Source organism: Leucopleurus acutus (assembly GCF_964270905.1).
Source record: "Leucopleurus acutus genome assembly, chromosome: 16".
NCBI classification, from domain to species: domain Eukaryota; kingdom Metazoa; phylum Chordata; class Mammalia; order Artiodactyla; family Delphinidae; genus Leucopleurus; species Leucopleurus acutus.
In genome coordinates this window covers 12120113-12147638 of record NC_139158.1, presented here as the reverse complement: position 1 = coordinate 12147638, position 27526 = coordinate 12120113, and the positions used below count along the sequence as shown (strand labels likewise).

The 27526-nt window shown below is 39.3% G+C and overlaps 1 protein-coding gene across 5 annotated transcripts in view; it reads right to left on the bottom strand.

The window, feature by feature from the left end:
* The window catches only part of AUTS2 (activator of transcription and developmental regulator AUTS2), a gene marked incomplete at its 3' end in the record, with an annotated part of 1120631 nt that overhangs the window by 816997 nt on the left and 276108 nt on the right, over nucleotides 1–27526 (bottom strand). For all 5 annotated transcript variants that reach the window (XM_082857497.1, XM_082857498.1, XM_082857501.1 and 2 more), the window contains exon 2: nucleotides 23998–24210. In XM_082857497.1, the coding sequence (XP_082713623.1) occupies nucleotides 23998–24210 (213 nt within the window). The remainder of the gene's footprint in view (nucleotides 1–23997; nucleotides 24211–27526) is intronic.

Sequence of the window (27526 nt, the reverse complement as noted above, 5' to 3'; positions counted from 1 at the left end):
ATGACCAGCCACACAAAAAGACAAAAAAACATGACCTAAAATGAGAAGAAGAGTCAATAAATTGAAATCGACCCAGAACTGGCACAAAAGTTAACTGCAAACACGGACATTAAAAGAATTATTATACCTATATTCCATATGTTCAAATAGTTAACTAGAGATATGGAAATACTCAAATAAAACATCTAGAAATGAAACCACAATATCTGAGATGAGAAATACACCAGATGGGATTAATAACAGATTAGACACAGCAGAAGAAAAATAGGGAAACTTAAAGGCACAGCATTAGCTATTATCCAAAATGAAACACAAAGAGGAAAAAGAATGAAGACAACTGAAAAGAGCATCAGCAAACTGTGGGAAGACTTCAAACTACCTAATACCTCAGTAACTGGAATAGGCAAAAATGGAGGAGGGCAGGGAACGTGAAGGAATAATGGCCCCAAATTTTCAAACTTGATGAAAACTATGAATTCACAGATCAAAGAAACTCAACAAATCTAAAGCAAAAGAAATGTGAAGAATACTATGCCAAGGCATACATAACCAAATGCTCAAAATCATGGAAAAAGAGAAAGTGTTAAAAGCACACCCCAAAAGACATGTTACACTAAGAGAAAATAAGAATGACGTTAAATTTCTCATGGCAAACAATGAAAGATAGTAGAGCAACATCTTTAAGGTATTGAAAGATAAAAAACTGCACACCTAAAATTCTAGGAAAAAAAAAAAAAACTTTCAAAAACAAAGGCAAATAAAGATGTTTCCAGGCATATAAAAGCTGAAAGATTTCATTACCAGTAGACCTCCCTCAGCAAGAAATGTTAAAGGAAGTCCTTCAGGCAAAAGGAGAATGTTCAGTTATAAATCAGATCTATGCAAAGGAAAGAAGGACACTGGAAACAGTAACCACATGAGGAAAAATGTAAGATTTTTTCTTGTTATTTAAACCTCTTTAAAACGTTAACTCATTGTTGAAACAAAAATAATAGCAATGTGTTGTAGAATTTTTAATATATGTAAAAGTAAAATTCATGTCACCAGCAGCATAAAGGCTGGAAAGGAGGATATGGAAGTAAATGGAATAGAAACTGTAACATTCTTATACTAAGCATGAAATGATATATCACTTGAAGATAGACTGTGACAGACTGAAGATATGTAATATTTACCCTAAAACAACTGCTAAAAAAAATGGAATGAAGAAATATAGCTAAAAAGCAACAAAGGAAATAAAATGTAATTTTTATTTTATTTATTTTTATTTATTTATTTATTTTTGGCTGCGGTGGGTCTTCATTGCTGCGCGTGGGCCTTCTCTAGTTGCGACCAGCGGGGGCTACTCTTCATTGCGGTGTGCAGGCTTCTCATTGTGGTGGCTTCTCTTGTTGCAGAGCACGGGCTATAGGCACGCGGGCTCAGTTGTTGTGGCTCACGGGCTTAGTTGTTCCACGGCATGTGGGATCCTCCTGAACCAGGGATCGAACCCATGTCCCCTGCATTGGTAGGCAGATTCTTAACCACTGCACCACCAGGGAAGTCCCAATAAAATATAATCTTAAAAAATACCTTATTAATCCAAGAGACGGAAGGAAAGAGAGAAAGGGAAACAAGATATGACAAATGGAAAACAAATGGTAATGGTAACATGATAGACTCAATCCTGATCATATAAGTAACCTTATTAAATGTAAATGGTGAACATTCCAATGAAAAGGCAGAGATTATCAGATTGGATTTAAAAAGCAAGTCCCTTGACATGTGGTCTACAAGAAATGCACTTTAAATATAAAGATACAAATATGTTAAATGTAAACAAACAAATAAAAATTTCCTAACACTACTCAAAAGCAAATGGAGTATGTGTGCATGTATTAATATCAGACAAAGCAGGACTCAGAGGAAAAACTATAATCAGAGATAGAAATGGTCATTTCATAACAATAAAGTGACTAATCAAGGAAATATAACATTCCTAAATGTTTATGTATCTAATAATGGAGCTTTGAAAAAGTGATAGAATAAGGGGAAAAAGACTAAACCACAATTGTAGTAAGAGATTTCAACATACCTCTCTAGATAGAACAAGTAGGCAAAAAATTAGCAAGGCTATAATTGAACTGAAAAACACTATAAACCAACTTGACCTGATTAACATTTATAGAACACTCCACCCAACCACAGAAGAAATTATATTATTTGCAAGTGCACAGGGAACATCTACAAAGATATGCCATATTCTGGACCATAAAACAAGTGTCAAAAGATTGTTTATTTTTTTTTTATTTTTGGCTGCGTTGTGTCTTCATTGTTGCGCAAGGGCTTTCTCTAGTTGTGGGGAGTGGGGGCTATTCTTTTTTTTTTTTTTTTTTTTTTTTTGCGGTACGCGGGCCTCTCACTGCTGTGGTCTCTCCCACTGCGGAGCACAGGCTCAGCGGCCATGGCTCACGGGCCCAGCCGCTCCGCGCGGCATGTGGGAATCTTCCCGAACTGGGGCACGAACCCGTGTCCCCTGCATCAGCAGGCGGACTCTCAACCACTGCGCCACCAGGGAAGCCCAGGGCTATTCTTTGTCGCAGTGCGCGGGCTTCTCATTGTGGTGGCTTCTCTTGTTGCAGAGTACAGGCTCTAGGCACATGGGCTTCAGTAGTTGTGGCACGCAGGCTCAGTAGCTGTGGTGCACAGGTTTAGTTGCTCCACAGCATGTGGGATCCTCCCGGATCAGAGATCGAACCCATATCCCCTGCACTGGCAGGCGGCTTCTTAACCACTGCACCACCAGGGAAGTCCCCCAAAGATTTTTTAAGTATTTAAGTCATACAAAGAATTTTTTATTAATCACAATAGTTAAATTAGTAATCAATACCAGAAAGATCTCTTGAAAATCCCCAAATATTTAGAAAGTAAATAATACACTTCTAAGTAAACCATGAATCAAAGAAGTAATCACAAAGGAAATTAGAAAGTATTTTGAACTAAATGAAAATGAAAACACAACACATCAGAATTAATGGGGTTCTGCTAAAGTAGTATTTACAGGGAAATTTATAACATTAAATGTCCAGATTTTTCTAAGATCTTCTAAGGAAGATCTTAAACCAATGACCTCAGCTTCAACCTTACAAAACTAGAAAAAACATGCAAAGTATGCAGAAAGGAGGAAATTAGTGAAGTCTAATACAGGAAAAACAAACAAACAGAAAACACCAATGTAACCAAAGCTCGTTCTTTAAAAAGTTCTATAAATTAGTAAGTCCCCAGTCATACTGATATAAATGAGAGAGAGAGAGAGAGAGAGAGAGAGAGCACCAAAAAGGGATACAGAACTACTACAGATTCTACAGATATTAGGATTATAAGAGAATATTATTAAACAAATTTATGCCAATAAATTCAACAACTTAGATGAAATGGAAAAATTCTTTGAAACGACGAAAATTACCAAAACTGACTCAAGAAGAAATAAATAACATGAATAGTCCAATTTCTGGAAAAGAAATTGAATATTTGATTTAAAATCTTCCCACCAAAAGAAAACTCCAGGCTCAGATGGCTTCAACGATAAATTCTACCTAACATTTAAAGAAGAAATAGGGACTTCCCTGGTGGCGCAGTGGTTAAGAATCTGCCTGCCAATGCAGGGGATACAGTTTCAATCCCTGGTCCAGGAAGATTCCGTATGCCGCGGAGCAACGAAGCCCATGCGCCACAACAGCTGAGCCCCCATGCCACAACTACTGAAGCCCGCAAGGCTAGAGCCCGTGCTCTGCAACAAGAGAAGCCACCGCAATAGGAAGCCTGCACACAGCAACAAAGAATAGCCCTCGCTCTCCGCAACTAGAGAAAGCCCGTGTGCAGCAACGAAGACCCAACGTAGCCAAAAATAAATAAATTTATTAAAAAAATAAAATAAAACGAAGAAATAATAACAATTCTATATAAACTCTTTCAAGAAATTGAAAAGGGGGGAATATTTCCTTATCCATCATGAGGTCATCACCCTGATACCAAAACCAGACAAAGACATCACAAGAAAACTACAGGTCAATTTTGTTTTCAAACATAAATGCAAAGATTCATTTAAAAAATGTTAGCAAATCAAATCAAACAATATATTTAAAAAGTAACAGATCATGACCAAGTGGGGTTTACTCAGAAACACAAGGTTCAATATTCAAAAATAGATCAGTGTGAATCCCCATATTAACAAAATAAAACAAAAAATTTGACATGATCTGCTGTAGTTAAAATGGATAACCAACAAGGATCTACTGTATAGCACAGGTAACTCTGCTCAATATTATGTAATAACCTAAATGGGAAAAGAATTTGAAAAAGCATAGCTACATGTATATGTATAAAGTGAATCACTTTTTTGCTGTACACATGAAACTAACACATCGTTAACAACCTATACTCCAATAAAAAATAAAAGTTTTTTTAAAAAAATAAAATAAAAATTCACATGATCATCCTAATAGACACAGAAAAGGTATTTGATGAAAATCTACCATCCTCTACTGATAAAACATCTTGTAAACTAAGAATATAACAAAACATTTTCAACCTAATAATGGACATCTATAAAAAACATACAGTGAACATCAGACTTCATGGTGAAAGACTAGCTACTTTGCTCTCCTAAAATCAGGGACAAGGCAGGGATGTGTGCTCTTACCACTTCTATTAAACATGATGTTGGAGGTTCCAGCCAGTGAACTTAGGAAAGAAAAAAAGACATCCAGGCTAGGAATTAAAACAAACAAACAAACAGACAATCTATTCACTAAAAATATGACCATCTGTGTAGAAAATCAGATAGAATCTACAAAAACTACTGAAGTGATTTAGCAAGGTTGCAGGATGAATATAGAAAAGTCAACATGTTTCTATATAGTTCTAACAATGAACAAATGGAAATTAAATTTTTAAGATAATATAATTTATTACACCAAAAATATGAAATACTTAGGAATAAATCTGATAAAATATGTGAAAGACTTGTATACTGAAAACTATAAAATATTGCTAAGAGAAATTAAATAAGACCTAAATAAACAGAGATAATATACATTATTCAAGAGTTAGAAACTCTACTTTTTTTTTTTTTTTTTTTGCGGTACGTGGGCCTCTCACCGCTGCGGCCTCTCCCGCTGCGGAGCACAGGCTCCGGACGCACAGGCCCAGCGGCCATGGCTCACGGGCCCAGCCGCTCCGCGGCATGTGGGATCCTCCCGAACCAGGGCACGAACCCGTGTCCCCTGCATCGGCAGGCGGACTCTCAACCACTGCGCCACCAGGGAAGCCCTCTACTATTTTTAAATTGTTAATTCTCCCCAAATAATTCTATAGCATCAACATAATCTCAACATACATCCAAGCAGGACGCTTTGTAGAAGCTAACAAGCTGACTCTAAAATTCGTATGCAAATACTAAGGACCTAGAAAAGCCACAACTTTGAAAAAGAAGAACAAAGTTGGAGGCCTAACACTACTTGATTTCAGAACTTATTATAAAGCTACAGTATTGGCAAAAAGGCAAATAGATCAATGGAACACAATAGACAGTACAGAAATAAATACACAATATGGATAACAGATTTTTTTATACAAAGGTGAAAAAGGCAATGCAGTGGAGAATGGATAGCTTTTTCAAAATGACTGGAAAAACTGTATGTCCATATACAAATGAAATTAGTTTTGATCTATACCGCTCATCATATACATAAATTAACTCAAAATGGAACATTTACTGTCTAGTTTATGTCAATTATACTGCTTTAAAAAAACAGGAAAGGCAGGAAGAGGAGGTGGCTTGGCTAACTATTCATAGATTTGATTCAGGCAAACACTTAGTACAGGCCCAGTGTCTACCATCCTGTAGTAACTGATAGTCTAACAACTGGTTAAGCACTTTCAAACATGTAAAATAAAAATTCACTTCTCTCATTTCTTTTTTGCTTATCATATAAATCCTCAGGGAAACAACATCAACATTGGTTTCCCTTTAATACAAGAATAAGAAACCAACACCTGAGGGAACGGAATATATAGAAAATATTGAAAACAGGGTACAAAATCAACTGAGAGATAATACTGCCACCGATGCTGCCGATACCCTTCTCCATAAGCCCAGGGTTAACCCAGATCGTATCCTAATATAACATATCCTGTCTACAGGTAAATAGTCTTCGTTAAAAAGTGGTGAAATCTGTAAGAAGAGAAGCACTTTTTCTGGCACATAACATGACAGTCTTAATTAAATTGGGAGTTTCTGAGCTGGCCACAACCAAAAATCAGTCTGAGAAGTGAAACAGTTATGGGTTATGAAAGAGCATGAAATGCCGTTTTGTTCCCACATTAATGCTTATTGTATATGTCAATATTGCATATCAGAGCCTGTATAGTAAAAGCGTTAAGAAAGAGGCACAGCTTAAATAGGTAATTTCTAAAGTCTTAGAGAAGTCTGAGTTAATAGTTAGGTCAATTCGTTCTACCTGTGTCCCCAAATTAAAATACATATTTCTTAAGGACAGTGAAATAAAGGGTTAGCTTATGCTAGCTGAATTAATAATGCAAACAGATGTGAACTGCCCCACTGAATCTCTCTAGAAGCCCAAAGAGGAGAGAGCTAGTTGGTAATAGTTTATATTTAACCACAAGGCTGGCTTAGTCAGAGATCCAAGCTTTTCACAGTGCAGAAGGTCAAAAAACCAAAGATGATGCAGTTTGATGTGCTTGAATTCTACAAATGCAGGGCAGCCTGCAGAGTGCCACTCAAAAATCCTTGGGGTTGTCAATATTTACTAATCTTAACAAGCATCAGGAAGATCCAAAAAGATTTTCTTACATGTCCTAAATTTCCTCCTTCTACTTCCCACCACAATGTTTTTTGTTTCATTTAACTTTTCTACTGGCCCTAGTTATAACAATTAAATTAAGAAAAAATCCCAAGTCTAATGCTAAAATCAGAAGATACACATTTCTTCAGACAACCACAATGCATACTACTTTAGAAATTCTGCCTTTAACCTCAGGAAGAAATTTTCACAATTGACACATTTCTCTTAATAAGTCAATCCTAAAAACACAATGTCAAGAAAAACATTTATGCATTTATTTTTATTAGGAAAAATTCTCACATATTAACAATAAGAAAACAAACCACACACAACCCTCCATCTCTGATGACAAAGCCAGAGGGAGACCTTAATGGTGGCAGCTCATAAATCCTAGCCCAAGATCACAAATACAGCTGTAAGAAAACTCTCCCAAGAAAAATATATGGCAGGAGAAAAACCACAAGAGAGATTAGTGAGAAACTAAGAGCATGTCTATCATTCAACAACTTTTCAAAGAGTATTTTTCACAGTTTATTTACTTTAAACTGTTTCAAAGTAATTAGGTAACCCAAGGATGAAGCCCTGGAAAATAGAGATCCATCTCTTATATTCCTCTCATGTCTCTATAATAACAACAGGGTTTGGGACATGTGGAATGCACATAAACCATTTCCTGAAGGAAGAGAGCTCATTTGCAAAAGAGCAGGAAAGGAAACCCAATACAATGACCACTTCAGCCAAATGACTGTTGAGCAGTCCCAGTGAGGTGACGCTGTTTCCTACAAATTTCATTCACTCTATATAAATGAGGCACAGGGAAGAATTTTTCTAAACCAGAAGAATCAATACATGTGTCCCAAAATTTACTTTCTGCAAAATTAAAAAAACTAAACTAAAACCTGATATGTCCAAGAATATGGATTAATGGTTAAAAAAGTAAAATTCAGAAATAATTTCACTGCATTACTTCACTATGAATTATTCCACAAGAAACAGATTTCCATGATTTCAATTTGAAAGATCTAAAATTACAATTCTCAGATAGCTGCCAACAGGTATGGCCCCTAAACAAAGATGTCTTACCATTTCATATTAATCTCTTCTCAGCAAAAGGCTTTTATCATCTGCTAAAAACAGTATGCATGAGCCCATTCCGTTTAAGGTTTTTCAATCTAATGTACCCACTGGGATCTATAGTAGTCTAATAACCATATGCACATCATAATTTTAACCAAAGTGAGTCATTACTGCAAAGCAGAAACTCTTAGGTGTCGTTCTTTGTACTTAGTACATATTTAAGTGCAGGTTCATCTAAACTACGTTAATACTACCAAAGTCCAGGTAATTCATGATTTTTAAAATCTGCTTATTAACACTTTTAAGGAAAAGGAAATTTTAAGTATTCCAGCACTTATAACTTCACACATATTACAGGTTCCCAGTGTTAGAAGTATACACCGTTTGCATTACTGTTCAATCACAAAAACTGAGTGTCAAAGACACTCAATAACTCAGTGAAGGACGGACAACGTGTCAACAGCAAGACAGAACCTGTAATCCAAGACTCCTGATTTCCAGGTACTTTCTCCGATAAAGTATTCATACAGCCTGAACAATACAACAGCAAACACTGACATCCTATTCTTCACTGAATATGTTCACAACAAAACTGCTCTCTTTCCTTCTAATTAGCTATAGTGCTTAAAATATCTTGGTAAGTGAGTTGAAAGTCACGGCCATAAGACAATGTGAAGACAACTTCCTCTTCTTCCAGCTGCCTGCATGTAAAGTCTAGGAGAAATACTTTCACTGCCCTGAATGAAGATCCCCTAAATTGTTGGAAGAAAAACCTAAAGAGCATTTCTCATATCAATAGCCACAATCTGTCCTCAATTACCTACATATCAACACAATATTTCATATTGCCTAAACCAGCAAAGGAAAAGTGTAGAAGGGGCCTCTCTAACGTAGAAGTGTTCTGATACACTTTTTGGTTGTTTCCCACTCTCTGAATCACAGTCCAATCAATTTTACACGTCGTCTCTTACCTGGTTGTCAAGGAAAGAAGATGTACTAGGTTGACACGAACAAGAATAGTGAAGGACCCCACCACAGGAGTGTAAGAGAGAAGTTATTCCTTATCTCACTCTTTTCATCAACAGTTTTATTTCTACCTCCAAGAGTAGCCTTTTAAAAGGAATGTGGAAATGGGTAGGAAAACACAGCTTTCTAAAATGACTGCTTCATTCTACTACAACAGTTCATCTATGACATAAAAATGCCTTAAAAACTATGCTGATCTAGAATCTTTGGTAGAAATAATAAAGACAATAAGTTGCCTTAAAAAAAATAGCATTTCTACCAAAGCTTTACAAAAAAAGAATGTGGAAGCTGGAGCAAGTAAAAGAGCCAAAGTTAAAATCATAGGAGCCCAGCTCGAAGGGCTGTTTTCTACAAACACTGTGATTATCCTTGCTTTGTGCCTTGACTCACCAAGACAGAATATGGAATAATTATGCCAGGGGAGCTATAATACTGTGTTTACTTCAAATAAACCTTTTAGCATATTTGTGGTCACTTTTTCAGGTACCTTATTTAAAAATAAGCCAACATAGATCACATTTTTAAATCCTCACCAAGTTTATACACCTGATTCGTAACAGAAATGCCCTTGTATCTATAAAAGTTTTCATTTCAACATTAACTTAAAAGAATAAAAAGGTTCAGATCAAGTCTCGTGTTCCTTGGTTTGAACCCCTAAAGAATTCACTCACAGAGAAGCACAGTCTCCTCTTCTAGAGATGAAAAACCCCCAAAGAGTTCTCAGTAAAGGCAGTCCTTGACTTATAACTCCTAAGCCTGAAAAACACTTCCATTAACAAAAGTCTTCAGTCATCCCCAACTGCTACCCCAATGTAAGTGCCCAGCAATGACCACCATGAAAAAAAGTTTGTCTTTTTAATGCTTTTGGACTATTCCCCATAAAATCTGTTCCCATGGTCCTCTAAATTTTTTTCATTTTACTTCTCCTGCACCATATTAAATTCTACCTAATTGAAAAATTTCTCAGTTAAAAATATGTCCTTTCAAAATATGTTATTCTAACAAGTGGAATCATCCATCTCTGACTTAGTAGGACTGCGCTTCTCACATCATACTCACTAAGGCAAAGTGAACTCCGATTTGTGGGGTAGAGAGGGGTAGAAGACATTTTCGGAAATTGATAAGGCTGATGTGATAAGGGTACCTACTGGGGTCAAGAAGCACACCAAGAGCAAGATGGGGGAATTCCTAAAGGCATAAAAATGTGTGCAGTTCTACACTTATACAAAGAAGTTTTAGTTTAGCCTGTAAGTCAAGTCAAGTCAATGAAGACTCTTCAAGCAAGTAACATGATTTAATTTGTATGTTGTCACGATTACATTAGAAGGAATTTGGAGGACAGACTGAAGAATGGTGAGATTAGAGGCTGAGAAGCCAGGAAAGAAGCTACTAATATAGCCAAGAGAAGGAGGACCTGAACCAATGCACTGGCAGGCAGGGTAGAAAGTGGTAAATGGAGAGGGACTGATGAGAAATACATAGGACATAAATCTAGAGGATGTGCGGATATGAGGAGTGAAGAGAAAAAGAGCATGACTTCCAGGTTTCTAGCAGGAGAAGATTTATGGCTTGGATGTTTAGCAGACGCTGTGCACATTAACTAAGTGAGGAAATTGAAGAGGAAGAGCAAACTTAGGACTATTGTAGAGTTCAATGTGAAAAATGCTGAATTTGAAATGCTTATGAATGATCCAGGTTGGGGAAAAAAAAAATGATAAGCACCTTAATTTATGAAACTGGAAGCTGAGAAGAAAGGTCTGGGTTGGACATTTAAATGGAATTTGCAGCTAAAAAGACTGAAACCACCAGAATGTAACTTCCTCCAAGGCAGAGACTTTTGTCATTTTGTTTGCTATATGCAGCTAAAATTATGTCTGCCTACAGGAGTATATGGTCAATAAATATTTAATGAATGGACGCCAAGGGAAAGCGAGTAGTGTGAGAGGGGGAGTGAACTTTATAGAATAGTTTTTTGAGAAATTCACCAGGAAACCCACCATTTCTAACACTTTCTAAGAAAGCTAGTGTTTCCAAAAACAAAACAAAAAAAAGCAATTTACAAAGTATCTTCTAGACAAAAAATAACTTGCTAGTAAATTTGTAACTGCTCCATAATCTACTCCTGGGATCACTAACTGTACAATCTCCCATCAGTATTCTCCCTATAAATTTGAGACTTAAATACCTATATAAATATTCCTTTTAAATATTTAAGAATTTTTGAAGTTCTGCTTGCATTGAAAATAACTGTCTACCTCCAGTAAACAGAAATGACAGAAAATGAGAGAGTGTTTCTGTTTTGTGCAGATTAGCATAAAAACCTCCATCTTTTGACAGAAACATGACTTTCCCATACCAAGAGTTCCAAGAGTAAGAAGTTACAACTGGGCTTATAAACACAGCAAAACCACTTCTAGAAAATATTTTTCTAGAATAATTGAGATTATTTTTAGAAATAATCTGGAATAGGACCACCTATTTTTGTGGTCCATGTCAAAAACAATGGCAGTTTCTGGAAACACTGGCAAGCCATTAAGATTTTAATAAAATTACTGGGCCAGGTAATTCCTAGTAAACTGCACCTGAAGTAAAAGTGTGAGAATGCCAAAGCCTTTATTTGTAAAACTAAGAACCCAAGAGAACTGATAAACAACACAGCGCTGTTTCTAACAGTTACTGATGCCTTCAGTAGGATAGAGCATTATTCTCATGAGTTTCTTAAAAAGGCAGAGGGGAATGGCATGGTGGGAAAGAAACGAAAAGGACTTTAGTACACGTGTCTGAAGGTATTCATTCTCTAAGAGATGCTCAACCGTGTCTCCCTTTGAATTACACTTAATGCACCAGTCTCAGCCTCACTTACATTGAGAGCTCTCCATGAGGTCAGGATGGATCTACTAAGCTGTGAACGCATCAAGCGCAGAGTTATCATGGTTATACATCCCTTCCGTTATGTCAGTCTCTTATATAAGGTTTGCACACGAAGAATGCTCAGTCAATGTTTGCCGAAAGAGCGGCTATGGGGAGAATGGATTAATTAGGCCAATTAACAAGGGACACAAAACTGTTTTCTAAAGTCAAAATATTTTAGACACAGGGCATGTGGGACAATAATTTTACAGTGCAAAGACATGCTATTCATGCTTTGATACTAAAAATAGTTTGTACTTTTATGGTAAAAAAGGAGAACCCCACACAAAATATTTGCATGTAAAAGAGGACTCAGTAAATTCCACCTCACTCCCACCCACCATCCCCTCTGTCTCTGCTGCTTGTCTAGTCTCTTTGGGATGATCTCTGAAAACTGGAATGCGGCAGTTTCCCTGGGCCAGCTTTTCTTGGCTGCAGTAGCAATTTCACCATACTGATGGGCAGGACACTGGGACGACAGACTGCTGATACATTCCATGGGAGAACAGCAGACGCCATCCACCAGAAGGGCAGTGACTTCTTGGATTAAATCTTTGCCTGGTGTGTATCTGCTGATCATCAGTATCTCATTTTATATTCATATCCCCAGAGAGGGAAAACAAAGGTCATACTGTATTGGCTTTTTTTCCTGCTGTAAGCAATTAACGTTGGAATGCAACAAGAGCGTGCAATTAGCAATGTCATCAATTGCAAAAATAATTATTATTCCAACCTCCAATCATTCAACCTTAATTTATGAAGCACCTTCTATGTGCCAGGCGATGTGCTAGAAACACTATGGTGGAGAAAATGGCTACGGTACTTTGCCTCAGCAGAGCCTGGAGTCTAGCAGAAGGGGCAGAAAGAAGGATACAGAATGGAAAAGTCTGTAATTATAAATTGTGCTAAGTGTTAGGAAACTAAAAAGGTGGGTGCAAAGGAAAAGGGAATAAAGGGAGACCCTGGAGTGAACATTATGGTCAGGAAAAGCCTCTTTGAGAAGTTCACATTTCAGCTCAAGCCTAAAAGACGAGAAGGAGCCCATGATGCAAAGAGCAGTGGGAAGAGCCCTTTGGGTGGAGAGAACAACATGTGTAAGTACCTGAGGCGGGAGAGAGCTTGACATGTTGGAGGAAATGAAGGAAGGACAGAGGGACAGGACCCAGTGAGCAAGACATGAAGCTGAAGAAAGAGTGCTGGAGAGCCAGGCACTAGAGCCCATAGGAATCTGAATTTTAATTTGAAGACACTGAGCGGATTCACATCTGGGAATAATATGATCAAATGTATATTTTTAAAAGCTCACGCTCGTGGTTGTATGGAGAATGGATTGCAAGGGCTCGACAACAGAAACGGGAAACACGAAAGGTATCTCAGGTTTTCCAGGCAGGGATAGCCTTGAAACGGGTTTCAAGGGTTTTACTTCCTACATGCAGCACAAGCCTGGGCCCCTTGTTGTGTCACAGAGTAATGTCCTCAGGAAGCTTCACTTTAGGTGGGGAGAAGGATGTGTATTCCACCAACTCTAAAACTGGGTACAAAATGAAAAAGGTCAAAAGTGAATTATAAAGACAGTGACCGTGTAATCCTAGTTTTCCAGGAAGTCCTGATTTATGCTTATTGTTCCAAGGTGATTATTCATAGTGCCTCCTTTCACTCTCAGAAGTGTCCTACATGAGGTGATAAATTCTGGGGTCACCCTAGTTATAAACGGAGGATCATGGGAGTTCTGAAGAAAGTGCGGAGAGAAATTCGGAGAGAAAAGATGATGAAAGCTTCAAGGAAGAAGTAGATTTGAAGTAGTCATTGAAAGATAAATATGACTATTGAAGAAGGCCATCCCAAATGAAGGGAACAGCATAAGCACAGGCTTAGCAGTGTGGAGGAAACACAGGGCTCTTGCAAATAACAGCAACTGCAGCAACGGTTTGGTGTTTATGGAAAGCAGAAAGAGGGAGACAAGGCTGGAAAGGTATTTGAAGCAAACTTGAGATCCAGGAGGTCCTACACTAAGGGGGCTTTGATTTTATTTCACTGGCTATGGAGGGTCACTGAAACTTTTTGAACAAGAGAGTAAACAGCAATGAGCAAAACAATGCTGAACTATGTTAAGAATCCAGGTAAGACGGTCAGTATAAATGTTGAGCGGAAAGGACCAGCATGGTCAAGGGAGCAAGGAACCAGGTGGCAAAGGCATTTTGTAACTTGAAGAGCAAATCTAAGTGGCCTCCCATGCAATCCTGACTGGGTGGAGAAGCAAGCAAGAGAATTTGAAGGGAAGGAGAGAGTGAGATGAAAGCCCAAAAGCTGAAAGCCTAGCCTGAAGACAAGCTCCAAGATAGAAAAGGAAGAAGAAAGATGGGCCATCAGGTTTAAGAGGAGGCAGAAAAGAGCGGGGTCAGAATCATCAGGGAAGGGCTTTTTAAACTCCCTATCCTTCTCTCTCAGTATTCTGGTATGTCAAGTTGTCTCCTCACTCTACCTAGAGAACCAAGGGGACAGCTGGCATAGACTCCCTACATGATCCCAATATATCCCCCTTCACACACAGCTACATAATCACAGCCCCCGAATGCCTCGCCCTAATCCTCCCCACTGCCATATTCATTTGAGAAATATAAATTTAGAGTTTTAATACGAGGAGGTAGGAGGCAGGTGATGGTAAATTATGCAAGTGGGCTGCTTAAGTTTCAGAAAGTACCATTCAGCCTTCTAGCAATGTGAGCTGGGCCCATTACCCAGCTTTATATTTCACCTGAGAGGCAGGGGCTTTTCCCATCATCCTCATTATTTCTTAGAGAAATTTGATGACAGTATTTTTTTACATCAGAAGTTGTTATCAACAGTCTTATTCATACAGTGTAATAATTTCATTAGCAACTGTTCAGGAGATCATTTTGCACTCATCTCCAGGGGAACAGTATTTTTGTTCTCATAGCAATGCATTAAAAAACAAATGCTACCCACTGTTGACACACCTCAGGCAACTGTTAAATCCTAAATCTACATTTTGCTACTTAAACAAAATTTCTTCTGAGGGCTTTTGTTTTGTCTGGTTTTAGAAGGAAAATATTTCCTTTTGAATTTGTGGAACCCAAACCAGAAATTCAAGTATAAAATTTTATTATATTGAAGCTTTCTTACTAATGAAGAAAACAGTTAATGGTCTTTAGGCTCAACTGATACCTAGGCAGTACTTTCAGATTTAATTCACACCTGCCCCCCAATACTGCCACCGAATACCACCAATTTTTATAATATGGAGGATTCATAAAATTTATAAACCTTAAGAGCAAAATACCACTGTGGTGCTGAAAGAAGAAAGCAATAAGAGGAACCTAAAAGGGACATCCCTGGCAGTCCAGTGGCTAAGACTACGCGCTTCCACTGCAGGGGGCACAGGTTTGATCCCTGGTCAGGGAACTAAGATCCCCGCATGCTGCATGGTATAGCCAAAAAACAAGGAAACTAAAAGAAAGAGTAATGAATAAACTTCAGTTACCAGATGTATAAAAAGCTGTGTTCTTTGAGGGAGCTTGTTGGTATAAGAGAGAAGAATACAACATAATTATTCTACTGAGGCTACATTCTAGTAAGCTACCAAAAAGCAGCCATTTTGAAAACATTTTTTATAATGTAATGTCTATAGTATTCGGAAGAAACATTTCTTTTTTTTCCAATAATATTTTGAAAAAGAACTCAATTAGTAAATATACAGAACGAGAATATGGTCCTAGTATTGATAAAATTATTTCAAACAGGATATGGTTTAAAAACTTTAAGATTTGTTACAAGTTTTGCAAATAGCACAGTAATGTTCCCTTTCTCTTTTCTAAAAAAAAAAAAAAAACACGATTCAGTTTACTAAAAGTATGATTCTTGCAGCACCTGCACTGGAGTTGCTTAAGGAACTTGGTGTCACACTGTGACCCCCATCCCAGGGACTGTGGCTCCACCAGTCAGAGGTGCTGTCTGGAAATCTGCATGTTAATAAAAGCCCCAGGGTTGTTCTGACATAGGTGGTCTGAAGACCACGCTTTGAGGAACATTATTCTGTATGTTCCCACCCATAAAACGCAGCTAATTGCTTCTCAATCTAATCACAGCCAATCTCAGCCACTCAGAACCATTACTAGCAATTAGAACCGTCCAGCCTTGCACTACATGATTTCAAGACATGTAGTGACGTGAGTGCTTCCTGAGCAATCGCAGGTGCACAGTGGTCACAGAATGACCAGCAATAACAGCATCACTGTAGGCAGAGGCACAGGAGAAGTGGCAGCTTCTGCAGAGCTGTGATCAATGAATGCAGGTCAAGTGTTTCCGCAGGCCCCATGGCAGAGCTTGTCGGGCCTCCTGAAAGACACCAGGCAGGCCCGGACAGGACTTGGCCCGAGTTTGTGAGCCATTTTGGTTTCTGCTCCTGTGTGTGTGTTTGTGAGCACTAGTATAAGGACACACACCTCTAGGTGTGAAAAGACCCTGAGCTCCTGAAAGAACTCTGTTATATTGCTTGGTACAAAATCATCACGGCTTGCATCAAGAGACAAAATGCTCCAGAATTCATTTAGAATACCCAATTAGGGTCTTTTAAACATCATTAGGACCCAGCAGTAACTCAAGCACATTAAAACAGTTGGGTTCCTGTGGCAAAGCAGGTCTAATGGGACTGAGGGTTAAGTACAGCAAGGGGTGTGTCATCAAGGTCCCCTCAGCCCCTCAGGGACTCTAAAAGCAAATATCGGCCCTACTCAAACAAAGCATCTAATTCAGTATGGTTTTGTCTCACAGTATTCACTGAAATGTTCAAGGGAAAGCTAAAAAGAATGCAGTAATATTGTAACTATCTTCATATTTAATTAAAAAGAAAGCTAACAGCACTTCCAAGAGGGAGGTCATTCCTTGTTCAGCACAAGACTTCTCCGTGCAAAGCTATTTTGAGTATGGGCAATAAAACAATTCGACATGTAAACACTTACAAAAGCTACCATTTCAGAAATGCTACTGATGCTTTAGCTAACAAACGCTGAAGATGAGGTACAAATGACAATCCCGCAGCTGGAGGCAGCCATACGAGAATCAAGAACATCATCCACAAGGTCCAATCTAATCCTCCATCCTCCTCTGCCCTCATTGCTCTTGGAGGCCCCAACTGCCTTCAACAGAATTGTATGATAGGAAAAGGTTTACAGGAAGAAAAGCTGTAGGCAAGACCTTGAATATACTATCTCAAAGTTCAAGAGATCAGATCATCACTTTCTCCTGCACAGTAACTATACAAACAGCAGAGGAAGAAAGAAGGATGCTGTCCTACAAAAAAAAACCCATGGCAATTACAAGATGTTAGCAGGTTTAAAATAAGAACCTTACACGATTAGACACATTTAAAGGAAACCATACAAAGGTGAGCCCTGGGCAGATGGCTTGTTTTCCAGCCCAGTGAGTCCACATTTGGCTCTCTGGGCAGGATGAGGCATTCGGCTCTGCCTATGTGCACATACCGAATCTTCAAACGCACCTTTAGCTTTTCCTCCTTGGAAGAAGAATTACAAATTGGGCCTTAAAATATCCAACAGTTCTCAAGTAACATTTACCACACAGAGTTGCCTGGGCCTGCCTTAAAGCCCACCCACAATTTCATTTTCAATTAGCAGCTCCTCGAAAGGCAGTAATGAAAGCAGTTGCTAAAGAGCATTCAGATGTCACTGAAAGACTGTAAACCCAAACTGTAAATAGCACATTGTGAGTCGCCTGTCACCACCATCAACTCCCACGGGAATCTCGCAACACGTGGCTATCACAACCATCTGTTCAGCTCCCCAACTGACACCACTGCAAACCACACAGCCACCTACCCACTCCCACCTCCCACTCATTACCTGTCATGTACAGACTTGTGTGGAGATGGGACTGCTGTAAGTGGAGATTAGAATGCAGAAAACATGGAGGCTTATTTCACGTTCTGTAGCTAAGATCTGGCCACATGCAGACAACACTATCTTCAGAAGAGGGAAAAGCTACCATTAAATTAACACAGAATGCAGTTTTAATGTAAATAAAGGGAGTCTGTCTACCTTCATCAAGTATCCAAAGTGTAGTGTCTAAATCTTGTAAAGGGAAAAACATGCTGCCTCACCCTTCAATCACCAGTATTGTAGGAATTTACAGTAGGTAGAGTTGAGAATGATTTCTGTCACTGCCCATCTTACTCCTCTAAGAATACATAGCATATTTAGTATATTTAAATGGCCCTTAATAAAACTCCACACACACATATGTATAACAAATTCCTACTTTGGGATTAGTGAATGTCACTGTTTTATTAAACAATTTCTATAGGTCTCAGGATCATTGGAGCTGAGTTACTGCCCATTCTTTTAATTGCAGCTCCTTTTCCAATTCAGCCTATTTTCTCTCTATGGGTTTTATTTTATGAGATGGTAGTCAATGTGCTATGTCCTCTTTTTGGTCAATTTTTACTAAATTTTAATTAAGAGTTATATACATCACTTGGGATAAAATGTATTACTGGCCACCTCACTTCAAACATCTGTCTCACAGAAGTCAAGTGATATTTATGCTCACTCTTACCAACATGCAGGGCCAATAGAATATATCCCAGACAACAATGTACGGGGTCAAAAGACACAAAACAGGGGCTTCCCTGGTGGCACAGTGGTTGAGAGTCTGCCTGCCAATGCAGGGGACACGGGTTCGAGCCCTGGTCTGGGAGGATCCCACATGCCGTGGAGCAACTGGGCCCGTGAGCCACAACTACTGAGCCTGCACGTCTGGAGCCTGTGCTCCGCAACAAGAGAGGCCGCGACAGTGAGAGGCCCGCGCACTGCAATGAAGCATGGCCCCCGCTCGCCGCAACTAGAGAAGGCCCACGTACAGAAACGAAGACCCAACACAGCCAAAAATAAATAAATTAATTTTTTTTAAAAAAGACACAAAACAAAAATTCTGTAACTCAAAAAATAAACTCACTGCTTCTAAAGCCCAAGGGGGGGAAAAAACACCAAAAACCTTCACATAATCTGTTGTTATAATAGTTGCAGGTTTCCAAATACCAAACAAATACCTCTAATATAATACACAACTAATTCTGAAAAGAGATCGGCCTGGGTTGGAGGTTTCTCAAAAACCAGATGTTAAAAACTGGCATCTTATCCTTATTTCAAGTCAATCAAGATTCCAAGAGCAATTATAAGCCAATCTCCTTCCCCACTCCTGCTCCCAGTCTTTCCTTATATGTTTTTATTCTTATTTCTGTAGTTTTGGCAAAGGGAGAGAAGTAGTGTGCAACTTAAATGCATCAGCAGGAAAAATAAAGAATTTTCTTTAATACCTCCATTTGTAACCTTCTCATGATTACACAAGTTTTAAAAAGCAAATGAAATCCCAATTAACACATTAAACTTGAAACTCTGAAGTATGAAGTAAAAACGATTTAACTGCAGCTCACATTTCTTGATACCAGCTCAATATACCTTCAGTCATTTAACCATTATAACAAATGTATTTATGAAAGAGCACCTAGCAAAGTGCATGCCTTTTCATTACTAAAGTATAACACCTAATTACATTAGTGTTTCAAATGCTCTGATTTCCAGAAACCTGTAGGCTCTAGCGTCAAACTGGATGAATACCTGTGTGATTTCAGCCTAGATTTCCACCCAGAACTAATTAGAAGGTCTTCAGCAATGTGACTTGAACTGGGTCTGCTTAATCAAAGTTTTCCATTATAAATCCTCCTTCACAAGTTAATTTCTACTAGTAACGAATGTCACCAAGAAGCCTTCCGACAATCTGAGTGAGTCCACTGAAATAAAGGATCCGCCTCTGGTAGTAAATGCTCTCAAAGGAGAAGAGTACGGGCAAGATATACTGCTTCATCAGGATGGGTGCAAGCTCAGCTGGTGGCTTAGTCACCTGGGCCCTTGACCAACACAACCACTTACTCCAAATAAGGCGAACATGCAATGCCAATACACAAAGCAGACACAGCCACCACGCAAAGCTTTAAACAAGAGCTCTAATTCTAAAGACTTGGCACTGGGATCAATCCCTCCTCTTCCTAGAAATCAGTATACATCTTTGATATCTACAATGTCAGCTATTAATCCTCCACCAAGTTTGACTCCACCATACTAGACTTTCAGAGAGAGGAGCAAATTTCCATTCCTTACAAGCAACACCTACCCAGATCAATTTGTATAAAGATTTTTAAACCACGTAAGGCATTCCCACATAAGCCATTCTCACCAACAAGGTTAGAGTCTAACTGCCAGGCTCCTGAAATATTCCCGAATTCCTTTATTTTCCTCCCAAATAGTGTTCTCCTATGGCTAGAAGCTATCTCAATAGGTTGCCTCTCTCTGGGAAATTCTGTCCTTACATGAATGGCTTTTTGGCACTTAAAATTCAGTTAGAAGGGAGACTCTGGAATTTATTTTGATGATCCATCCTTGTGTCTGTTAGTTAGAAGAGTTCATATAACCTAAAAATTCCTCCTAGCTCACTTAAGCCTATTTCCTCTGGTTCAGTTCACACTAGAGAAAGACGGGACAGACTAATGGACTAAATGAAGATTTAGGAATATCCACTCAGAGCCCAATCTGAGAGTTCTCTGAACCCTTATCAACTTTTCCTCATCTCTTTTCTATTTTTAAAACCCCTCTGCTCAGTGTTTTCAACTACAAAGTACTAAATTTTTAAAGCATCCCCTGTGGTCTAGAAGTTAGACATACTGAAAGAAAACTAAACTCAAAGTCCTCAGAGGAGTTAAGTTTTCCCAAAACCCTTCTGCGGAAGTTAAGGCTCGGTCGGTTGGAAGGTTTGGCAGCACATGACTTCAATATGCTCTTCAGTGGTTTCCCAGTTAGAGAGTAAAGATCCTTATGCAGAGGACCTATCAACCTCTGTTTTGATTTTCCCGCTCCCAAGTCAAAGTAGGAAAAAACAAAAAAAAGCAAAAAACAACCTACTATATCCTTATTAGTGAGAGCCAAAACTTTTTAATATAATGTTTGAGTACTCACATTGTGGGCAAATAGTTCTGTGTAGGACAAACATAAGCATAGGGGGTCAGAAAGACATGTACTCTTCTGTATAACACTTACTCCTTTCTTCATTTTTTAAAACCCCTTTGGAAATTAAGAAGAAAATTCAAATTTGCCATATAAAACAGTGCAACCATTTTACAAGACAGTTGCCAGCTCAGCATCTTCTAAGTCAGTGTGTATTTATACTTAAAAACATAATCCAACAAGTAAGTTCCACTGGAGTGGTTACTACTTAGAACACTTTCTTTTAACAGTATGGAAATGGAGAAGAGCACGGGCAAAATATACTGCTTTTCCATCGGGATGGGTGCAAGCTCAGCTGGCTTTTTTTTTTTCACTCTCCTTTAATGTCTTCACAGAGCCAACCAGTTACAGACTCCAAAACTGAATACTTTCAGACCTACTATGGTCTTCCTTTACAGACCTCAGCAACACTATATATCTGTGTTATTCAAAAACTTAAAGAATCATGGAACTGAGAAACCTTCTAATCCAAATCTCTCATTTTGCAGATGGGCAGCAACAGACAGTGATTTGTTCAGGGTTTCATAATAGCACATATGATGCTAGGAATGCTATAAATGAAAGTATTACAGCTTTACCTCAATTATCAACTTCTGTTTCCCTTCCTACTAAAAATATAACACTTGGATAGTATACTCTGGCATCAACACTGAAGATAAGAAAACACTTATTTTTAAAACTCTTACATAGGCCAAAGATACGATTCATTCTTTCCTTCTCCATGATTCATAAAAAGTAAGTCAAACTAACTGCTTTTCAAATATTTTCCCTGAAATAAGGATAGTTCTGATTTCAAATATCATTAGTACCAGAAGATGGATAATTAAGACCAAAAAGCTACTCGAATTTGAGACATACAAGTCCTTGCCTTGTAAGATCATAAACTCTTTCACTAGAGGACAGAGTAGAAAGAAGGATTTCGAAGACAGAGAACAGAAAAGTCAGATCAAGTATGGGAGTAAGAGAGTCAAGGATGAGGAACCACAGCTGTGTGTAAGCTCAGAATTAAATTGATTTCTTGTCTGAAAGGATAAGAAGCCCTCCTCCCACCCTGTTGGAGAGGCAGTGGTTACACTGCAACCTCTCTCCATTTGCTACATATCTCACATGGAGAGGCGTGAGTTGGAAGTCACAAATACCACAGGAAAACTATCTTTTATAGAACACAGTCCTTCCTCCCTCACCCCACTCTCTGTCACAAAAAAAAAAAAAAAAGTTTTTTTTTTAAATCTTCATCTAAATGTGGTTGCCTTCAACTTTCCAAGCTCTTTCTCTGTTCTCTGTACTTGATAGTTTATCCTGTTTTCTTCTTGAGCTTTCATAGGCCATTTATATGACCACAATCACTCCCTCTGACCAAACCAACTCATGTAGTTTCTAAAAATACTTGTAGACTCCCTGCATCCCACGACTTGGAGTCCTTATCTCAAACAAGGGAAGCAGAATATACAGGGAAAACAGAGAAAGGCAGAGAAATCTGGGTCTAAACCCTAGCTCTGTACCTCACTGTTAAGTGGCCTCAGACAAGTCACTTTAAGCCCCAGTTTTCCCATCTGTAAAGTAACCATAATACCATCTACTAACCAGGGTTGTTGTGAATATTGTAGATTACACTACACAAACTCCCTCACTGAACGACTACCGTGCTGTGCATCAGATAAATGTTAATAATAACCATTATAACTCTAACCTGGCATTTCATTTCAGGACAAAGAAAAACCGCCATGTGTGTCAGAGTTGGGGATGCTTCCCTGAGAGCCTCCTGAGTCCATGCTGAAATCCATCACTGTAGGTATTTTCTCAGAGGTTTACCCATCAAGTTCCATTCTGACACCAAACTGCCCACTAAATCTTATTAAGGACTTTGATCTTTCAAATCTTTTAACTGAAATTCATCACCAAAAATATATTCTTGATTCTTTATAAGAAAAATTTCCAAACTGGCTTGACCATTATCAAATAGGAAATTTGAGATGACCAACTTCTGTGCCTAAACCCCTAGCGATTCTGGTTCATCAGGTTCTAGGGTAGAGCTAGAGTATGTGTTTAATAAGGCTCATGATATGATTCTAATGATCTGTGAGGTTTTAGAACCACTGTTTTGTCTGATCCTAGGTCTCTTCCCTCTGCAGAGAAACATCTGCAAACTAGGAATTACCTGTTCAGCTTCTAATGAGCAGCACCTGCTCTGTGAACCACACTCCCTTCCTCTGCTTCCTTCAAGTGATAGTCAATCCCACCCAGAGGTCCCTCCAAAAACAAACAAAACACACCCAGGACACAGGCAACTCAGCAGGTGCTAAAGCCTCCGGATTTGTGCTGAAAAATTGCTATAAACAGCTTCATTTCTCATTATTAATCTATCTCATATGGGGATTTCCACAGGCAGAAAGGCTCCCCAAATGCCAAGAGCTGTATTTTCTTGTGGATCATTGAAACCTAATTATTAAACAGCCCAGTAAGCCCCACTACCAGACTTTCATACAATCAGCAGATCACAAAGACAGTCCTGAATTATAGGCTGTGGAGGACCCCTGAAGAACCAAAAGGCAAACTCATTTCTTCCAGTGCTCTCCCACATGCCACGGTATTTGGGCTTCCCTGGAAAACATAAATCTTATGCAGGGTACTGCCTGCATGCAAATAACCATTTTTAGCACCTCAGAACCTTGAGATACACAGTGTATTTGAACAAATCTGCCTGTTTCCTTTGTTTTACCTCAGAGGATCTGTCCCTGCAAGCCAGTCTACCTGGACCATCACCAAGACTTCCGTTAGTCTGCCCTCAACGCCAGTAGCGCCAGCAACAGGCTTTGTTACACGGAGCACAGGTGACTGAAAGGGTACTGTGCTAAAGTTTCAAACTGTGATAAAAACAATGAGCTTGGTTTGGTATATTCTTTTAGAAGCAAACACACAGCTGTGCAGGGCAGCCCTCCGGCACCCAGCAAGGATAATATCTTCTCCACCTGTTAGGAAGAATCACAGAGAAGCAGGCACCTGAGGAAGAGCAGCCACAGGAATGAACAAACCCTAAGCTTCCTCACCTGTCTGAGTCCCTTCGGCATTTTCTTTCTCTTCCCGAGGTGCTGGCAGAGATTGCGGTCATTTTCCCGGTCTGAGCTGTAGTGGTGTGGGTGGCTGAGTCTGCTCTTCTTGGAGTGAAAGGACAAGCCGTTGGTAAGTGCTTCCCGTTTCTTCTTGGTCAGAGGGGTCTGGCGTTTCTCCACGCGTTCCTGAGGCTTAAGTGCTACATCTTTCTGTAGAAAAAAAGAGAAGGAAAGGAAAGTGGTGGTTACATAGGTAGTTAGCGTCACACCCAAAACAGAGGCTAAATGGGGTTTCTAGAAGGGAGGGAGTAAATAAAGGCAAGAAAGTGCGGTATGAGACTACCTAAAACTAAGAAACATGGCTCTCAATTTTTCTGACTCCTTAATACCACAAATATATACTTTCTATTCTTGTTGCGGAAAAAAAAGCTCAACAAAGCACAAAGTATCTGTCCATTAAAAGTGCTTTCACTGCCGCCTGGGATAGTAGCTTTCCATCTGGCTCTGCACTAGGTCCAGCACATGCTACTCCCTGAGGAGGCTTAATACACTCACTTCCCAAGATGGTACATCAATTACGTTTCAGAAAAGGAGTACTAAGTGCATGCGCAATTCAAAAAAATCAGCACAAGACTGAACATACCAGGGCCAGGTGGATGTGAGCCAGCAAGAAAGAAACTGTCAATTCACATGATTAAAATGTTTCCTTAATGCATTATATTTTTACCACAAGTTCCTCTGAGCATCCTTAATTCTCATCTTCTTTGCAAAATGTAACAACCATATTATCACCAAGATCAACAGCAACTTTTCATTTATTCCTGTGTGTGGCTGGGGGATGGGGGAGGGTGGGAGAAGGATCCTGGATGTTCTGGAATAGGGAGCAGCACCTGTAGGAACTACAGGCAAGCATTTCAGGCCACATGACATAGGTGAGTTCTGTGCCTTGAGGCAGGTCAGGACATCCTGAGACACCAAAAGATGGGTTTGAGCTCTGACGCTGACAGTATTCATTATGAAACTTGGAGTAAGTCACTGCAACTCTGAGCCCATATGCAAAATAGACTCAGATATGACCTGATACAATATGTGTGAAAGTCCTTAGAACCCTGAGAAATGTACACATTAAGCAATAACATTAAAATGATTTGGCACTCAATCATTTGCTAATGAATAGATATGTTCCTCTTTACACTGAAAATGTTCCTTCCTGGAGCCTCATCTGCACACAATTTCTCAGCTTCTGTGGTCCTAAACACACATATAAAAATAAAGTAAAACCACGGACTCCCCTAGCGGTCCAGTGGTTAAGAATCTGCCTTCCAACACAGGGGACACGGGTTTGACCCCTGGTCGGGGAACTAAGATCCCACATGCCGTGGGGCAACTAAGCCCACGCACCGCAACTACTGAGCCCGCATGCCACAACTAGAGAACCCACGTGCTGCAACTACAGAGCCCATGCGCTCTGGAGCCCACACACCGCAACTACTGAGCATGCGTGCTGCAATGAAAGATCCCGCTTGCCGCAACTAAGACCCGACACAGCCCAAAATAAAATAATGTATTTTTTAAATAAAATAAAAAATAAAGTAAAAACAGAAACAAACATTCCCCTTCATCCATTTCTCATTCTCAAAATACCACTCTCTCTTTCCTCTCCTTCATAGCCAGTATTCTTGGAGCAATTATCTATCTATTCTACCTCAGCACTTCCAACTTGACACACACGGTGCTGCTTGATGTCTTTCCCAGTTCAGCCACGGCCATTATTTGGGGACCTTGGACCTTTACATCTGCTTTGCCTTGGCCTCAAAAGCCCACCCTTCTACTCCTCTCCCTTTTCTAGCTCAAGAACCCTTCCCAGTGGCTGCCAGTTCAGGGAGACTATTCTGTAATGCAAAGCACTGTTCTCAGGTCTCCACTCATTCAACAAATGTTTTTTGTGCACCCAGTATATTCCAAGTACAAACTTAGCACTTCCCTGCAGGCGCTGGGAAAACAATTGTGTGGGAGAAAAATCCCCACATCATGGAACTTAGAATTTAGGGGACAGATACTAATCAAATCACACAAATATATAATTGCAAACTGAACTAACTGCTCTGAAGGAAAGCTAACAGGGCGCTAAAACTGGGGAAAATGGTCTAGTCCAGAGGAGGGGGTTGTTGCTGAGGAGATGACTGCCATTTGACCTAGATCTGAAAGTCTGGGCAGAGAGAACAGCTTGTGCAAAAGCCCTGAGGCAGCTGGTAGCATGATTCTTTGAAAGAATAAGGTCGGTACTAAGTATCAGTAATCCCAGTGCTTCACTTACAGAGCCAGGCAAGTAATAGATGGTCAAATTATGCTTGCTAAATAAATAATACAACTAAAATATCCAAATCTATAAACCACAATAGTGATTTAATAATATCTCAAGCTGTCTCTAACACAGAGTGAGTGAAGCAAGCTAGAAATGCTGACAGAAGCAAGAAACCAAGAAACCCAAATAAGCAGGCACTGCTGGCACACAGGAAGGATCAGAGCAAATAGCAAGAAGCCCCCGAAAAGGAGAAGGGCCTTATCTTTGGGGCAAGAATACATCAAAAATAATAATCCTACAAGGCAAATGAGTAGCTTCTGGTCGAACTTCTAGCTGCTTCCACTGCAGATGATTTACTCTCTGCCACTGAAGAGGCAGGTCTCCCAAGGCAATGAAGATGTGGTGAGGAAGTGTTTAGAGGACAAGGTGAGATCGAAGCAAGTACACGTGGCCATTAATTCCAGTCTCAGAACCTTGCACACTATGCCTAACCGATGACAAACGTTCAACAAATATCTGCTATGTTTATTGCTTTGTCCAATGTCCACTACCACAGTCAGCTATGTCAGACATCTGCTCAGAATTTGGCCTCAAATGTAACCAATTTAGTCAGCTATCATGAAAAAACACTCAGGTATAATGGCAACACTAGCAGAAGCAGCCAGGTGAGTCCCACTGTGGACTGCTTCTATATAATATGATTAAATTGTACCACTTCTAAGGGTAATACATAAACTCCCCACAGGCTGAAAAAAACACCTTTCTTTGTCACGCTGTCCACCTACTGCCCTACATCATATGGATGTAGAGTATAGGGTTAATAAACAAATGATATTTAATAATGTATCAGCTGTGCTTTTAGAAAAAAATTATGCCATTCTCTTCAGAGACCAAATCTTTTTTTCATACTGAAGGTGCTCCAAAGTATATTGAAAATTGTGTGCAATTCCATACAAATGTGAATTAATATTTATGAGAGTATGGTATAATTTTTTCTAAATCCATTTTATTTTCATGTAGCATATTAATCAAGGCATTCTCACTGCACCACAGAATAGCTACACAGAGCAAATGGACCCCATGCCGTGACATTAGCTTGTAAGAGACCTGCTGAAGTCTTAGCAGCAGCAATACAATCATCTCAGCTGCAATTAATATTGAGATTTTCAACTCTGGAGACTGTCTGAGGGGAAGAGGGGAAGAAAGAGAGGATCAATATGT